General features: G+C 47.9%; 3 protein-coding genes and 1 long non-coding RNA gene across 6 annotated transcripts in view; 3 read left to right on the forward strand and 1 right to left on the reverse strand.

The window, feature by feature from the left end:
* Positions 1-15: 15 nt before the first annotated feature.
* ppt1 (palmitoyl-protein thioesterase 1 (ceroid-lipofuscinosis, neuronal 1, infantile)) lies at positions 16-5,801 on the reverse strand. Of its 2 annotated transcripts, none has more exons than XM_030346308.1 (10): positions 5,669-5,801; positions 4,869-4,997; positions 4,362-4,471; positions 3,672-3,799; positions 3,046-3,116; positions 2,637-2,739; positions 2,069-2,159; positions 1,675-1,773; positions 1,000-1,071; positions 16-597 (listed from the first exon to the last, which is right to left on the reverse strand). In XM_030346308.1, the coding sequence occupies exons 1-10, from the start codon at positions 5,724-5,726 to the stop codon at positions 475-477; spliced, it is 984 nt and encodes a 327-aa protein (XP_030202168.1). In that variant the 5' UTR covers positions 5,727-5,801; the 3' UTR covers positions 16-474. The 2 variants fall into 2 exon arrangements, with proteins under 2 accessions (XP_030202168.1, XP_030202169.1); XM_030346309.1 differs by having other exon boundaries at positions 5,479-5,714.
* LOC115535258 (uncharacterized) lies at positions 1,080-2,158 on the forward strand. Its single transcript, XR_003974427.1, has 2 exons — positions 1,080-1,226; positions 1,625-2,158. It is a non-coding gene; the product is annotated as an uncharacterized LOC115535258 (long non-coding RNA).
* A 3-nt stretch (positions 5,802-5,804) lies between the features above and the next one.
* rragcb (Ras-related GTP binding Cb) lies at positions 5,805-14,238 on the forward strand. The gene is made up of 7 exons (XM_030346307.1): positions 5,805-6,279; positions 6,449-6,652; positions 7,248-7,447; positions 10,086-10,200; positions 10,682-10,824; positions 11,391-11,533; positions 12,282-14,238. Exons 1-7 carry the CDS (start codon positions 6,094-6,096, stop codon positions 12,464-12,466), a joined length of 1,176 nt encoding a protein of 391 aa, XP_030202167.1. The 5' UTR covers positions 5,805-6,093; the 3' UTR covers positions 12,467-14,238.
* A 767-nt stretch (positions 14,239-15,005) lies between these two features.
* The window catches only part of LOC115535257 (four and a half LIM domains protein 3), a 20,929-nt gene continuing 17,937 nt past the window's right edge, over positions 15,006-17,997 (forward strand). Inside the window, exon 1 of one of the 2 annotated variants that reach the window (XM_030346310.1) lies at positions 15,006-15,246. The gene's annotated coding sequence lies outside the window, so the exon portion shown is untranslated. The remainder of the gene's footprint in view (positions 15,247-17,997) is intronic. The other variant, XM_030346311.1, reaches the window with a different exon arrangement.

The following is a 17,997-nucleotide window of genomic DNA, read 5'->3' on the forward strand; positions in this document are numbered from 1 at the left end:
AAAACAAAGCAAAACTTCAGAACGTAAAGTTTATTAAAAGGGAGAAAAAAACAGAACTTAAAAACAAAACCCAACATTTCCAGCATGTATTCGATCCTCTCCTATTTAAATTAACTAAAATCAAAAACGGTATTCAGTGCAGTAGAGGTGAATTGGGCCGGCTGTTTACATGTTTAATCATTACATTGTCCTCTTTAAACTAAAATGTTCTCTCAACCCAAAGAAGTTAAAATAATCAATACACCTGACGGATAATGGTGTAGACGTCAGCGTATTAAACCTTATTATACTAGTGTATATACAAGGCTGAATTATTAGCGAATGTTAGCAGTAGTACTACGCTAGTAACCAGGCTGAATTACTGGCGTACCAAGCCAAATGACAAGCGTACAGTAGAAGTTATACTAGCGTTGTCAAGCAGTCATAGCAGTGCGTACACCAGGCAGGCCTACCCACGTGTGTACTGCGGTATTACTATCGTATGTAAGGCAGTAAGTTGTCGTTGAACCACTTCTCGGTGAACTGCAGGTGGTTCCCATCGCTGGCCAGGAAGACCAGCTTGCCTGCCTTCTCCATGGCAGCCAGTCCCAGGCGGTCCTGCGGAGAACCAGTATGGAGCATTTGGAGCTCATTCATATGCACACTGCGTCTCTTGTCAGTCAACGTATTCCCATGAATTATAAAAACCACAAGTCTGAGTGAGGAATTGAAACTCGTCTCTGGGTAACTGCGTCTGATGACAGCAGGATTTACGTAGGTTTAAGTTTAACCATGCAATACTTTTCTCTTGGAACGTCGATGAATAAAATGTCAATCTAGCACTGGACAGTAATTCAATATAATTATAATAATGGACGTACGCTTTATTTCTTAAAAGCTTTTAACAGTTATGTTAAGTGCTGCCTCATACCCCCGTATAGAACAGGCTCTCCTGTAGGGTCTCCGTATGTTATGTCTTTCTTAAAAAAATGTTAAGTTATTTTAAGTGCTGACTCTTACCTCGGTATAGAGCAGGCTCTCCTGCAGGGTCTCCGTCTCTTTCGATTGGCCGGTCTTCAGGAAGCCGAACCACTACACAAACAGGAAGGAAGTGAGTATGTTTCGTTATGCAATGTCTTTCGTATCGTCTGTGTGTCACACAGTCACACCGCTGTGGCCGTGATGATGACTGGGGAATAGTGACACACATGCAACACACACCATCTGCCTATTTCAGGAAGTATCTGGTGAGGATTTACGCAGTACTTGCTCGTAGTTCTACCTGGTAACGCTCAAGGGGTGATAGAAGTATATGCGTGTATGTGTACTTGTGTGTATGGTTTTAGTGTACGTGAATGCAATTGGCTTGTATTGGACCCTCTACTTGCATAGTTCTTGGAAGGTTGTATCGAATAATTAGGAATGCACTGATATAAACTGTATTGGTTTAAGAAATATTGCTAAGCTATGAAAAGCTGATGAGGAACTTGACCCTAAGTCCCAAAACGGGGAAATTTGCAGTAGCAAGGGGTTAAAAAAGATAGTAAAGCCATCTATATATATTAATAATTGTTTTCATGAACAGGTTGTTCTCGCAAGTAATCGCAACTAATTGGGGCTAAAATATTTGTTTCTAATTTAAAAGATGACAAATCGATTGGCCCTCGATTTGCACGCGTGCCTCAATGCCCCTACCTCCGTAACGCGTGGGTCCACCACGGTGTCATTCAGGAACTTGACCATGACGAACTTCTCCAGCAGCTGGAGATTCTTCTTGTAAGTTTCATTCACTACCTGCAGAGAAATTCAAATCACGGACATGAGATTCAAATCAGTGCAAGGAGATTCAAATCGCGGCAATGAAATTCACATCACCCAAATTAGAGTCACATCACTGCAATGAGAATTAGGAAAGGAAATACAACCGGAAGAGTGAAAGTAAACCTATTTTAAAATAATTTAACCACTGCAACGTGTTCCCGTGTTCCCCAGGCTCGTGTATAAGCTTTCTCTGTTCATCCACACATTCTCCCTGACGGACTCCCACAGGAGGTTAAGAGCCTGGGTTGAAGCATGGCACCCTACTGACCCTCTCCTGGTTGATGTCAGCCAGGAACACGCTGTGTTTCTTGTACAGGTCGTCCTTCAGGGGGTCGTGCCAGTACTGCGCCTGGACCAGGCTGAGGACACACACACACACACATGCAATGGGCCGACGCTCCGCTTTATAGAACAATCACTACTGGGACCAGCTCAATACTGGGACCAGCTCAATCATGACTGAAAATCTGTTAAACAGTTAGAGATAGAGACAGGAGAAGAGAGTGATGGAGAGAGAGAGACAGAAGAGGGTGACGGAGGGAGAGAGGCAGGAGAAGACTTATGGAGGGAGAGAGACAGGAGAAGACTGATGGAGGGAGAGAGACAGGAGAAGACTGATGAAGAGAGAGGGGGAGTGAGACAGGAGAAGACTGATGGAGAGAGAGGGAGAGACAGGGGAAGAGGGTGATGGAGGTTGAGGTAGAGAGACAATAGAAGAGAGAGAGACAGGAGAAGAGGGTGATGGAGGGAGAGAGACTGGAGGAGCGGTTGATTGAGACAGCGGGAGAAGCAGAGAGAGGGATTGGTTGGAGGAAGGTGTGCCGAACAGGGCTCACTGTTTCTGCACCAAGTCGGAGTACGCTTCAGTGTTGAGCGCCTTGCGGATCCAGTTACAGATGACAGAGCTCTCCCCGGGACACCTGGGCAGACCGTACACACCTGGATGGACAGATAGACACCAGACGGGCAAACAGACTTTAGGGGTACATCCCAGTTCTACCATCTAACAACAACCAGAGTTCTACAGCTGGCATTGATTGGTTTAGCCTTTGACATCCAAAATCGCATTAGGTTCGTTAGTCTCTGATAATCAGTAGTCAAATGAATGGGTTATTATAAGTCAAATTTAATATTAACCCCAAAACGGATGACATAACAGGTTTGTTAACTAATGGTTTGATTTCAGACAAAGTGCCCTTGGGTTGTCATGGTGAACAAGAGCGACATTTTATTGTTGATGTTTACCTTGGTGTTGGCCCCCGACTGAGATCAGATTTTTCATTGGTGGAGAGGGACAGCGCTGGGCTACAGCCCGCCTAGAGAGGGAGACAGAGAGACATGGAGAAATGGAGAGACAGGGAGAGAGTCATGGAGAGACAGAGAGACGTAGAGATCAGAGAGACATAGAGAAACAGAGAGAGAGTCATGGAGAGACAGAGAGACATAGAGAAACAGAGAGAGACATGGAGAGACAGAGAGACGTAGAGATCAGAGAGCGAGAAATCAGCCATGTTGCTTTGGGTGAATCTCCTTGTGATGCAGATTTAAAAACAGTTAACTTCTGTTTCAATTAACATATTTAAATAACGACATACAATGACTACTGCAGCAATCTTCGCTACCTTGTGTACCGTTTTACCAATTTAGTAACGCATCAGTCCCGTTTATCTAAAGTGACCAAAAGTGAATTGTTTCAGTCGATCATTTCTTTAAGTCACAGGAAGTGGTCGGTGTGTCTTGCTCAAGGAAGTGTCTAGCATACAGTTGAACTACCGGAACTAACATCAGACAATGTTTTTCATTTAACGTTCAAGGACCACAGGTCATGGAATTAAATCAGAGCCCAGCAGGGGGGGCGTTGGTTCACCCACAGGAACTGGCCCCCCTGGGAGAAGCCCATGGCGTTGTAGCCCCCCTTTAGCTGGGGGTCCTGGGCCAGCTGGGCGCACACCTGGGTCACCTGCTGGTTCACATCCATGAAGAAGCTGTTTGATGTGTCCTGGAGGATGAGAGGAGGGGAGGGGAGGAGAGGAGGGGAGGGCAGGGGAGAGGAGAGGAGAAGAGGGGAGGGGAGAGGTGGGGAGAGGAGAGGAGAGGAGATGAGAGGAGGGGAGAAGATACAAGAGGAGAGGAGGGGAGAGGAGAGGAGGGATTCAACCTTCAGTGAGACACATCTCTCCCTGAGACACTCAGAGACTCATAGACTTGCATCGTTTGGTTGGGAATGACGAAGACAGGATGGTGTCATGGAGAAAGATAAAGGACACTTGATAATGACCCGCAATAGTGGAGTGTAATAGAAACAATATGGCAGGAAGACAGGAACCGGCCACATACATGTCTTTCTAATGAATTAACCTTTCAAAAGGTTCAGGTGAGCTAAGTGAACTGAAAAGGCGTGTGAAATTTGGTTCAGAGATTAGTCAAACTGAATCCCAATGAAGAAAATGATGCAGGGAACTGTGACGGCAGAGAGTAATGGTCTCCGCCATCTTGGTTCTAAACCCTTGCGTTCAGAGTCAAGATGGCGGCTGGGTGTAGGAGGTTCGTAGTGAGGGCACCTCGACGATGTTATTGCCGATCCTCAGCGACAGCACGTAGATCCCAGGAACATCGTCCTCGATCATCTTCTTGATCGCCCCCATACTGAGAGGGTTGCAACAGCTGTCGCCTGTAATCAGTACAGATGCGTTGATTTGTTGACGCCTTTAAATGGAGGAAAGCTTACGACAATGAAAAATGTTATTCATTGATCATCATATTCCATGCCTCCTGTTAAATGTTATAATTTAATGTTGGGATCTATTGATGCTGCTACTTATTTGTACTTATCTTTTCTTGTATTGTTGCTGCTTTGTGACAGTTAAGGAACCAATCCTAAGAACTTTACTCTTGTGTACTTAGTAACTGATTCTCATCATTCACAGACGTGAATGATCTCTGATACAGTTATGTTCTCGATCCAGTACTTTTCTCTGAGCTCACGTCACAGTGTAACCTCCAGCCCCTTTGAACAATATGTATAATGTGATCCAATATCACTCCGAGCTAGCCTCCCAGGGACATACCCATTCCGTGCCACATGACCAGAGGAAGGGTCCCATTGGTGGAGACCTTGCGGATAGGGTCAGCAGTAACCAACAGCAACGGGCAGGCTGCCAACAGGAGACGCATCAGGGGCGTGGCCATCTTGAACCCTGGAAACAACCACCCAGGATAAGGTAATGTAAAGAGGGACCTTTGTGTTATAACATAAGACGCGCTCCTTTTCGTGTATCCATGATGGCAAATTAATGGTATCACAGCCATAAGGTTGTCCATTAGCCATTAACTCCCTCCCACATACAGTATAACAAGTAGGCTACAGTACAAAAGAAGATTATAAATATAAAGACATAAGAGATGTATTTTAAATAAGAATACAATTTAAAATACATATATATGCACAGAAAATATGTCTTAGGCAGGGAGTAGTATAGCAAGACAAGTTGACTGCAAGCCTTTTAGATTACTATTTTGAAATGCTTGCTTACCCATGCGAGTTGAGTTAAGAGTGTTCTCAAAGAGTTACTTATTATCTATACAATTGACATGGACATTTGCTCAGAAACTTGCTACATTTGACCACGAATCCACAATGCATTACATCACTATTATGAATCAGCATTTAAGGCAAACCTCGTCTGGTGGAAATGGGTGAGTTTGAAGAGCCTTCGAGTTGAGGTTCCCTTTGTACCGACCACTGATGGCGCAACACCCTAAACCCGCAAGATTATTTCCACCACCACCCTAATATTTGCGTTTATCGTGATAGCCTTATCAATGTTAACTAACATTACGACACACACACACACACACTGAAACCCACCGCTTATGTTTCGCTTTCTTCCTGGCTGACTTGCCGGTCCTCTTATCACATGACACATTGTTTGAGGGCCGCCGACCAATCACGTTCAAATAGGGGGGCGTGGCGTCGCCAGGGCGGAAGTGTTCTAACTTGTGATCTGTGTTGTTTTTTTTAGATATCCCCCTGTTCTCCTCCACTTACTAATCCGTATTATCTAACCCTACCGCATTGTCTGAACGAACCCCCTCGGGCGGTCACATTGGGTATGTAACGCCAGGCTTACATACTTAACCCCTGCGCGTCATGTTCATACGTCGGAGCAAGTCAGTGCAACTCAAAAGTTCACCAGGAATGAATATCTCACTCTCTAGGCGTTGATCAAAATAACATAGTTTAACTCAGATCGGCCATCTAAGCGAGGATCGGGGTTACAGGACCAGTGAAGCATGTCTATCCAGTACGGGGAGCCAGACATGGCTGGGAGCTACGGGGTGGTGGACTCGTTCCCCAAAGACTTCGGCTACGGGGGCGACGAGGCGGGCATCGACGATGACAGCTCGGCGTCAGCTGACACCCAGCCCAGGATACTGCTCATGGGGCTCCGCCGGAGCGGCAAGTCCTCCATCCAGAAGGTGAGCGTCGTGGTTCACTTGCGCTTATTAAAGAGGAAAGACATGCACCGATTGACAGTGCTCCATGTAGAAATGCGTAATTTTGTATTGGTTACGCATGCCCACATAGGTTCTTAACACATCACAGCTAAGCAAACATATGATCGTGGCTGACTCTTATGTATTGTAGGTCGTCTTCCACAAGATGTCGCCCAACGAGACGCTCTTCTTGGAGAGCACCAACAAGATCCACAAGGACGACCTCTCGGGAAGCTCCTTCGTCAACTTCCAGATCTGGGACTTCCCCGGACAGGTGGACTTCTTTGACCCCACGTTTGACGACGAAATGATCTTCACGGGCACCGGAGCCCTCATCTTCGTCATCGATGCCCAGGTGGGCCCATACACTCAAGTTTAGCCCCTTTATTAAAGTTAGAGATACACAGAAGTTTCTTACCACAGAAGAACCCCGTTGTAATAAACGTAGAGAAGGAACTTATGACCAGAGTAGGTGTATAGCAGCAAAACAATAACAAATAAACATTGTTGAATTAGGGTGAAAGTTAAATGATGAAGGTTTAGATGGCAAAAGCATCACTGAGACACGTTTTGATATTTGCTTTACATATCCTTCTTAAATACAGTATTTTTAAACCACAGTGTAACAAATGATTGCAGCTAGCTGCGACTATCATGACGATTCCGTCCGCCGTTACCATGACGACTATTATCCTATCCACTCCTGTTTCCGGGACAACAATGTAAATCCTATCCAATGTTACTCGGGCAACTCTTAATTGAATTCTGTCCATCGTAACCTTAACGGCTATCCGCTGCAACTATATAGATCCCCCCATTCTGTTTGCCTTTTGTAACCATGATGATCATGCCCGACTCGCATCCATCGGAGCTGGAGGAGGTGAGGGAGTCGTCCGCATCCATCGTAACCATGGCGATGACTCTAACTCTCTCCATCGCCTTTTAACCAGGACGACTACGTGGAGGCCCTGGGGCGGCTGCACGGGACGGTGTCGCGGGCGTACCGCGTCAACCCCCACATCAACTTCGAGGTGTTCATCCACAAGGTGGACGGCCTGTCGGACGACCACAAGATCGAGACGCAGAGGGACGTGTACCAGCGGGCCAACGACGACCTGGCCGACGTGGGGCTGGAGAAGCTCCACCTCAGGTAGACCGCCGCCCGGGGGCCACGCCCACGCCCCATCACGGCTGTATTAACATTTAGGCCGTGGACATCTGAAGAATAAGCCCCGCCTCCGGTTAACCTCGGTCAAATGTAGACGGGAAATAACATGGGGTGTATGAATGATCGTACGGGACAAACTCTGTAGGTGGCGAAGAGGTAAGAGCTGCGTCACATTTTGAACCACACACTTTTTCCGTCTAGTTTCGACTTGAGTTTTTGGATTGTCGGTGCCGTCAAGGTAGTAAACGATTATTAATGCTTTGACGAAAAAACCATGCAGTTCAAAACGGGACGCAGCTTATACTTGTTCGCCACCCACAGAGTTTGTCCTGTACGATCATTCATACACCCCATGTTGTTTACCATAGACATTTGACCGAGGGAGCCTCGGCTTATTAATCATAGGTTTATTAGCAGACGCCTTTACATTTGTCAGAAGAAAGAGAAACAATATATTGCTGTCTGTACAGTAAGGAGGTTCAAAGAACCAAGCACAATTCCTAGGTTATCCCATATGCTGAGTCGAAGTGAACTTTGAACAAGTGAGTCTTGAGTCTTTTGCAGAAGCTGGTGAGCGACTGCGGGGTGCTGACATTCATCTTATGTCATACATTCATGTGTTTTTAATATGTACATATTGGGGCTTTGACTTCGAACTTCGTGATTCGAATATAATTCGAATATCAAAAAAAATAAAAATAATTCGAACGAATATTAGGCAGCCCTAAATATTCGAACCTGTTATGGGCAGGCCAAGAGGGAGAGACGTCGGAGAACCCATGCAGTCTATTCATAATATTGTAATATCCACGGAAGAGGCAGTGAATGAAGTATTGATTAGACAGCGATTTATTAGAAACATAACAAACAGTTGGAACACGCAAGACCGGTAACCATAGCAACGCCTGTAAACAAACCTCGCAAAGCCCAATCCAGGGCTGAATCCGAATACTCATACTTATAGTATGCATTTTGTAGTACGCCACAAATATAGCGTGTCCGAATGCTCAGTGTGCATTGTGTAGTACGGAAAACGTTTCCGAATGCGTACTACCGCCACAGTATACAACGGTAGGTCACTACGTTACCAGACTACGAGTCTGGTAACGAACGAAGAAGTGATGGCTGACCCGACACTACCAACAGCGGCTTAGAAAGACGTCATAGAAAGCGGCGAAAAAAAGAGACATTAAAAAGAGTAAAAAAGTAAAGTAAGTTATTAATTTAATAGCAACGATGACAAGATGGAAAACAGGTAACTAATCAAGGTAATTTTGCCGGCATCTGAGGGGAGACACGTCATCTCCAAACATCCGGTGGAGTTACGGCGGTGTTCGGAAGAGTTCAGAGGCGTTCTACGCATAGCTGTAGACCGTACTACAAGTGTAGTACGGTGTAGACCGTACTACAAGTGTAGTACGGTCAAGTAGTAGACACTGAACATAAATAGTATGTACTAAGTACTCGGATTCAGCCCAGGTATTACTGAAGGCATTTAATGGTCAAAATATTATTAATAAATATTCGAATATATTCGAATACTAATATTAATAAACAAACGAACTTCGAATATGATTTTTGGCCAAAAGTCAAAGCCCTAGTACATATCATGGTGTTAATCCGGGAGCTGTAATTGCACAGACATTTTACTGTACTGTATCTATTCCACAGTGCTTTTATTTATATTCACATTGTTACATGTATTTTATGAATGTATATATCATTGTATTATCTATATTATGTTATGTTTATAGCAGGGTGTCCGCGCATCCTTAAATGTCTTAAGTCTTAAATTCATGTTTCTAAACTGAAGGCCTTAAAAAGTCTTAAATTCGTTAGAAATGTCATATGGTGGTCTTAAAAACTGTAACTCAAGGACTTAAATTTGTCGGGGCAGGACTATTTATTTATTTTTTTCTCGTGGGACTTTTCAGGCTTCTTTCTCGCTAGCTGCATATCTAAACGATTATCTGCGTGCTTGCCAGCTAATCTGCGACAATGGGTAGGTGCAAATTCAAGGACAGTTGGCTGGAAGACGTCCGTTTCCGAAGTTGGCTCGCGTCTGTTGCCAACCCCCACCATTGCGTGTTTTAGGTCTTAGATTTCATTCAAGGTGGTATTAAAAAGGTCTTAAAAAGTCTTATATTTGACTTGCTGAAACCTGCAGATAGTGTGTGCTGCTGTTATGACTGTATCTCCCCTCAGACACGATACAAGCTTCCATCTAATCTAATCAAGGTCATAAAAGCGTAGCCGACAGCGTCTCATTAAGATACTGGTCCTGTCTTGCTGGGCGGGGCGGGGCGGGGCATGTACACCGGCAGGGTTAAAGGTTCCATTCCCACCACGCCCACCCATGCTTAGAATCCTTCTCATGGTTCTGGTCGGACATTCTGAACATCAGCGTCCAATGTTTGTGAGATGCTCTACAAACAAGTGTATTATTAGAAACGTTATTTGTCAAGTAAATGTGCTTTCAATCACGTCTCTCTCTCTCTCTCTCTCTCTCTCTCTCTCTCTCTCTCTCTCTCTCTCTCTCTCTCTCTCTCTCTCTCTCTCTCTCTCTCTCTCTCTCTCTCTCTCTCTCTCTCTCTCTCTCTCTCTCTCTCTCTCTCTCCAGCTTCTATCTGACCAGTATCTATGACCACTCCATATTCGAGGCCTTCAGCAAAGTGGTCCAGAAGCTCCTCCCCCAGCTGCCCACTCTGGAGAACCTCCTGAACATCTTCATCTCTGTGAGTTTCTTCTGCTCCCCCAGACGATTTTTTTTGTCGCTTTTTTTTAGTGATGATGTCACAAATAGGAGCGTGTCTAGGACGGGGGGTGGAGGGGGGGAAGGCGAGGGCATCTCCAGTGCCGCCTCAACTGAATCATGGGGTTGATGAGTCAGTCCGTTGATTTCGTAATCAAACGCTATCATAGAATGATTGTGTTTTAGCTACACAATGCTGCAATATTATAATATTGTTACTACTGAGGTTCTGGGACACACTAAGCAGGGCTGGTCCAGGATCAGCCTTGCTTAATCTTTCTGGTCACAGACAGTAGTTCACTCACGGTTTCTCTCTCTCTCTCTCTCTCTCTCTCTCTCTCTCTCTCTCTCTCTCTCTCTCTCTCTCTCTCTGACTCTCTGACTCTCTGACTCTCTGTCTCTCTGTCTCTCTGTCTCTCTGTCTCTCTCTCTCTCTCTCTCTCACTCTCTGTCGTGTGTCTCAGCACTCGGGCATCGAGAAGGCCTTCCTGTTCGACATGGTCAGTAAGATCTACATCGCCACGGACAGCTCCGCGGTGGACATGCAGTCCTACGAGCTGTGCTGCGACATGATCGACGTGGTCATCGACATCTCCTGCATCTACGGGTAAGAGGAGGAGGAGGTCGTCGTGGTTACCGTCGGGGCCCTGTCCAGGTCGTACAAAGCGTCTGAAAACTTGAAAACTAGCTGAGAACAAACAAAAGCTACAATCAATTGTGGAGCAACTACCAACGCTACTTAAGTGCTCTGTGATCAATACGCCTCTTGTGTCGCTCCACAGTCCACCTTGAAATGTGCTGTGTCATCAAATCAATGTTTACCCCCTCCTTCTCCTCCTCCTCCTCCTCCTCCTCCTCCTCCTCCTCCTCCTCCTCCTCCTCCTCCCCCTCCCCTCTCCTCCTCAACCCCTCTCCTCCTCCTCCTCCTCCTCCCTCTCTTCCTCCTCCCCGTCCTCCTCAACCCCTCTCCTCCTCCCCCCCTCCTCCTCCTCCCCTCTCCTCCCCCCCTCCTCCTCCCCTCTCCTTCCTCCTCCTCCTCCTCCTCAACCCCTCCCCTCCTCCTCCCCTCTCCTCCCCCCCTCTCCTCCTCCCCCTCCCCTCTCCTTCCCCATCCTCCTCTCTCTCTCCTCCTCCTCCCCCTCCCCGTCCCCTCTCCCCCTCCTCCTCCCCCAGGCCCATAGAGGACGGCGGGGCGTACGATAAGGAGTCCCTGGCCATCATCAAGCTCAACAACACCACGGTGCTCTACCTGAAGGAGGTCACCCGCTTCCTGGCCGTGGTCTGCGTGCTGCGGGAGGAGAGCTTCGAGAGGAAAGGTGTGTGCACGGTCAGCTGGTGGGTGGGTGTGGTTGTGTGTGTGGGTGTGGGTGTGGGTGTGGGTGTGTGTGTGTGTGTGTGAGGGAGATTGCGCGTGTGTGTGTGAGGGAGAGTGTGGGTGTGTGTGAGAGAGCGAGTGCGTGCATGTGTGTGTGTGTGTGTGTGTGAGGGAGACTGCGTGTGTGTGCGTGAGGGAGAGTGTGTGTGTGTGTGTGTGTCTGTGTGGGTGTGTGTGAGAGAGCGAGTGCGTGCATGTGTGTGTGTGTGTGTGTGAGGGAGACTGCGTGTGTGTGCGTGAGGGAGAGTGTGTGTGTGTGTGTGTGTCTGTGTGTGTGTGTGTGAGAGAGCGAGTGCGTGCATGTGTGTGAGGGAGAGTTTGTGTATGTGCGTGTGGGAGAGTGCGTGTGAGGGAGAGAGTGTGTGTGTGTGTGTGGGGGGGGGGGGTTTGCAACCAAGTTGGTTGGGGTCTCCAACCAACAGGCTCATTCCAACCAGCTTGTCTAGTAGCCATGGAAACAGGTTTTCATAGACAGCCGCTGGTAGATAACTACGTCAAACTGAATGTGATAACACTTGGGTCATGGCTTTGTTTCTGTGTTTGTCTCAATCCTGGATCTTATCGGATAAAGATAAGATTAGACTTCATTGTCCTCCTCCTCCTCCTCTCCCTCCTCCTCCTCATCCTCCTCCTCCTCCTCCCTCTCCCTCCTCCTCCTCCTCCTCCTCCTCCTCCTCCTCCCCCCCCAGGTCTGATCGACTACAACTTCCACTGCTTCCGCAAGGCGGTCCACGAGGTGTTCGAGGTGGGCTGCAGGACACAGAGGAACGGTGGCCGGCCGGACGACTCCCTCACCTCGTCCACCTCCACCTCCTCCTCCACCCACGCTCCGAACCACAGGAACTATGCCTCGCACAACGGGAGCATGATGTAGGCGGAGGCTTGGTGAGCCCGCCCACAGCGGGACAGTCAGGGTGGTCATCCATTGGCTGAGCAGAACATCACCTGGAGTAGGGGACGGCTGTGTGTGCGTGTGTGTGCGTGTGTGTGTGTGTGTGTGTGTGTGCGTGTGTGTGTGCGTGTGCGTGTGTGTGAGAGTTGGTGGGGCAGGGTCGTGTCGTAAGCAAGAGAGGTTGTTCGACTCTCAGACGAAGATTTCTGGGTTCGATCCCCGAAAATGTCTGCCGCCACCTGCCCTCTGGTTTCCTCAGCCCCTCCCTGCTCCTCTCCTCACCCCCCCCCCCCCCCCATCACAGACTCCTCCCACGCTGGGAGGGTTAGAGGTATGTTGGCTCCATCGCTCCCATGATTTCAAAGAACTGTTTTAGAAATGGATCCAGGCCACTCTCCTCCTCTCCTCTACAGTTGAGGGAGGAGGGGTGTAGGGGGACGAAATGGACAAGAAGATGAAGTGACTCGTGTGAGAGAGAGGTATTGGAGAGGAGAGGTGGTGACAGTTTGAAAGTCACAGCACAAATCAACATCAATTTTTTTTTCATGCAGTGTATTGGCGAGGTGATGATTGTCACATGTCTATGGTTTAATGATAAGTATATGATTTGAGGCCTTATCATGAGCCTTGGTTGGTTTGCCAAATTATGTTTAGGTTTTCCTGCGGCCCTAAATCTTCTTCTGTTGAATGATGATGTGCCTATGGACCAAAGTGTATTACTGCCGAGGAAATGTTTCCGACCCTCACTCTGTGTGTGTGTGTGTGTGTGTGTGTGTGTGTGTGTGTGTGTGTGTGTGTGTGTGTGTGTGTGTGTGTGTGTGTGTGTGTGTGTTTGTTTCTCTGGGGTTGGTGACAACGTAAATATTTAGTTCTCATCCCGGATACATACGGAGCTGAATTGCGAGCCGCTTGCACAGAGCGGTTTGAATAAATAGACGTCGGCTCACCATCGTTCTCTTAGTGCTGTTAGCTTCTTGATTGATCACTGTTGTAGTTTCAACTGATTTTCTTTTTTTCCTTTCCTTAATTTTTATTTTTTCATGTTACCGTGGCAGATTGAAGTGTTCGCTGTAGATAGTAGAAACGTATTTTACGGTAGTAATGTGTGAATTAGTAACTCCAGTGCCGTATCACTTCTCGACTTTTTTCCGAGAACGCGACATCCCGACATATATATATATTTTAAATTTCCGAAAACATCGAGAACGAATGTGTCAAAGTGAGAACAAAATGCCGAGCGAAAAGCCACCAGGAAGAGACCGGGAGACCGATGGGCCGAGTGTTGATAATGACTCAAGCCCAGCTTCTGCTGGAGATCCTGCTGGACGTCCATGGTGCCAGCGGGACTATTATGGTCTGTGTTGATAAAGTGTGTTTGGGCTCGGAGAGGGGCAGTGTGTGTTGGTTCTTAATGGGGTCCTGGAAGAGAAAAAAGTATTTTCATTAGAGCCGTCGCGCCCGCCTTCCGTTGGCCAAGTTTACGTTATGACATTATGTTTAGTAGCAGGTAATAATTTGCTTTTAGGGAAGTTCAAGCAGGTCTGGACAATATTTCCGAGACCATAAAATCACACACACGCACACACACACACATACACACACACACACACACACACACACACACACACACACACACACACACACACTACACTTCTCTATCTATTTCTCTCCTCTTTTAACCGAATCCAACTGAGAATAGCTTTAAAGCAAGGAAATGTGAATTGCTGAAAAATAAAGTTTTTATAGCCCAATTACTTGGACTTTTATTCCCATCCTATTCCCTATAACAGTCATCTAACTCTCCACAGAGATGCATGTAGCGGTTTCTGACCGCTAGAGGGCAGCACTTCCTCGAAAATGTCCTACATCGATATCGAAACCCTGAACCGAATCCACTCATCTGTAGTTCACATCCACAGTAGTGTGCAGGTTTACCACTTGGATCTGGGGCCGTGTCACTCGGTCTGGAAGGAGCATTTTTAATTTGTCGCACATGTAGAGAGAGCCCTGTCTCCCCCCTGACACGGGTAATGGGAGGTGGCAGCAGGACGCAGGCTGTAATCAACGGCAGACCTCGGTGGAAAATGGAGGTCAAGGAAAGGCAAAATGATCTCCTGCTCTCGAGGATTTTTGAAAGAGCCTGCAGTTTTCCACAACCACAGAAATGTAGTTCGGCCAGCGGAGTGATATGATGCGGAGGAGTACTCCACTGTTGGCTATTAAAACGGCTTTTACGCTTTACATAACGTGCGTAATGCACTCATCATTAGTTTATTAGGTGCTGGGACTAAGAAACGATAATAAATAATAAGTGTTTAATGACTATGTAATTACCATAATCAGTCTACATCTGTAATCCGAGCTAATTATGGCTGTTCTGTGTCTGGCCTGTTGCCTTTTTAATGGCCGGGTTCCTAACACTTTAAAACTGTAATTTAGAGCCACTTAAATCCTCTCAAGGTGAAAGGGAGGGAGGAGGAGAGGGAAGGGGGCTGGGTCTGCGAAAAAGGCTCTTGCCCCGTCTCTCTCTCACACACACACACACACACACACACACACACACACACACACACACACACACACACACACACACACACACACACACACACACACACACACACACACACACAGTCACTCAGTGACACGCTGAGATAAGTGAACCCGAAGCCAAGGCAGTCCCTCCGAGTCGCTCCGCGTCCACACAGGATTTATCCCTCATCCAGAAGCCCAGCGGACTATCCCGAAGAAACCAGACACGAATTGTAAGTTCATCGGAGTTCCGATTTTTATCTCAAATTGTCATCGAAGTAGGCCGACTCATTGTGAATGTATGCAGACTCGTGGAACACACGTCGTTAATCTATGTATTGTCTGGTATTTGATGTTCTGCCATGGAGGTTTGAGTCTGAAATGTGTGAGAAAAAAGTGCAGAGGCTCCATCCGTCCTGTGGGCTCTTTGTCCCGGAGAGCGGAGGGCAGTGCCGGGTAACACACCTGTTACCTCCCGCTCGGTGCACCGTCGATTACTCATCCGGATTAAAAAGTGCACGTTGAATTCAAAAACATTTTATTTCAATATCAAAATGTTTAATCACTAATAAAACAACGAATCAGGTAAACGACCGAGATTTATAGAACAGCAGTATTGTTTGAAGTTATTGTTTTTTTCTCCAACTGTCATTTTCCAGATGTGAACTTCAATCGTCTGCATCGCGCCGTGACGTAGTGCGTTGGGATTCTGTCCCCTCGGTGTAAAGACAGGATGCATTAAGATGCAGTCTTTCTTTAGAATGAGGAAATGCTTCGAGTTGGGGGTTGGGGAAACAAGACATGGGGGCCTAGACAGGGCTGTGTAACTGATACCCCCCCCCCCTCAAATGTGTGTGTGTGTGTGTGTGTGTGTGTGTGTGTGTGTGTGTGTGTGTGTGTGTGTGTGTGTGTGTGTGTGTGTGTGTGTGTGTGTGTGTGTGTGTGTGTGTGCGCGCGCTCGCTTGTGTGTGGATGACCAAACTTTCTTTCGATGTTGGGAGTATAGGACTCGCTGAGCAACGAACAAGGCTCTCTCTCAGCCTACCCCTCGGCTCGGGGAGAGGTTAGCACTGATAACCTCAACCTGCCGCTCCCCGTTACCACGACGATACCTCAGTCCCTCTCTCTCCTATCAAACACTCCAGCCCTCTCTGTGTTGTAACGGATCCCTCTAGTGTGATGGTCTATTAATACACCCTGACCTTCTTTTATATCAGCCCCCTGTCAGAATCTGATCGCTGGGATTTAACGTCCAAAAATCCCCCCCAACCCCGAAGCGAGCTCGTCCAATAACAATCCATCCTGGATCCGGGATGGACACGGGCCGATGACGTCATCGCAGCACCTCCGCCCCTCCAGCAGATGGTTTATGGAGTCCAGACCCCCCCCCCCCCCCCCGAACACCCCCATCTCCTGGCGACCCCAGAGCACTTTTCCACGGACTCACCCTGTCACGATCACAGCAGCCCCTCCATCACTCTCTCATCCGCTTGGCTCAGCCCCGACCCCATCACAGCCTCCCGGCCCTCCCAAAACCTCCCCACGTCGAGACCCCCACCTCCTCAACCCCCTCCTCCAACCCTCCCCCTCCCTCCCCCCTCAGTCCTCCCCACGTTGAGACCTCCACCTCCTCCACCCCCTCCTCCAACCCTCCCCCTCCCTCCCCCCTCAGTCCTCCCCACGTTGAGACCTCCACCTCCTCCTCCCATCTCCCCCCCTCCCCCCCCCCCCCTCCTCAGTCCCCCCCCAGTCCCCCTCCTCCTCCCCCCCCCTCCCCCCCTCCTCCCCCTCCCCCTCCTCCTCCTCCTCCCCCCCCCCCCCCCCTCCTCCCCCTCCCCCTCCTCCTCCTCCTCCATCTCCCCCTCCTGGAGATCTGCTTCAGGCATTCCTCCTCCTCCTCTTCTTCCATATTTGTGCTTTTTATAATATAGCGCAGGAATGTGTGCGGCGGCCGTGACGAGATCCCTGCGCGTTTGCTCGGAACCACATGGTCCTCGCCGTGCTGCGACCGCACACACGCATTCCTCAGAGACGCTTTTGTTTGGCGAAGGCTGGAGCAACAGAAACAGCAATTGGTCAGGACGCGAGAGTCAACACAACAATGGCCCGAGGGAGGTGTGTGTGTGTGTGTGTGTGTGTGTGTTTGGTTGTGTGGGATGGGAATGTGTGCAACCCTTTGAATACAGTTACACATACAAAGTCATACATTTGCACACACACATTTACAAGGATATATAAGATACACACACACACACACACACACACACACACACACACACACACACACACACACACAAACACAGAAATAGCCGCACATGCGGACAGACACACAGATATACACACACACACATTTCAAAGCATACACAGATACACACAAAACTCAAACTCACACAGATGCATACGCAGATACACACACACACAAACATACAAACGTATACACTTGCAAACACACGCACACATTTACAAGCATATACAGATACACAGGACAAACACGCATTTGAATTTAAACAAGCTTACACACACAAACGCTTGGACATGATTGTGAGATGAGAATGCGAGACACGCTCTAACTAACCGTCCACTCACACTCAATCACGCCAACATACACACACGCAAGTGGACCCTCTTTCACTCAACACGTTTAAAAACACACTCTCGGTCCCCCTACAGACACACACACTCACGCAATTATACACATACAGAAGTGGACACTCATTTACTCGCCCCGTGCAAACGTACACTACTCACAAACACCCATTCTTTCCCCCACAGACTAACACACACACTCCCCCCCCCCAAATTCACACACACACACACACACACACACACACACACACACACACACACACACACACACACACACACACACACACACACACACACACACACTCCCTCCAACAGACACACACACCATTTAAAATGATTCATTCCAAGTGGTGGAATAATTTTTTTCCATTTCCTGTTCCTCTTCCTGCCGTGCAGCC

This window comes from Gadus morhua, chromosome 22 (assembly GCF_902167405.1).
Source record: "Gadus morhua chromosome 22, gadMor3.0, whole genome shotgun sequence".
Lineage (NCBI taxonomy): Eukaryota > Metazoa > Chordata > Actinopteri > Gadiformes > Gadidae > Gadus > Gadus morhua.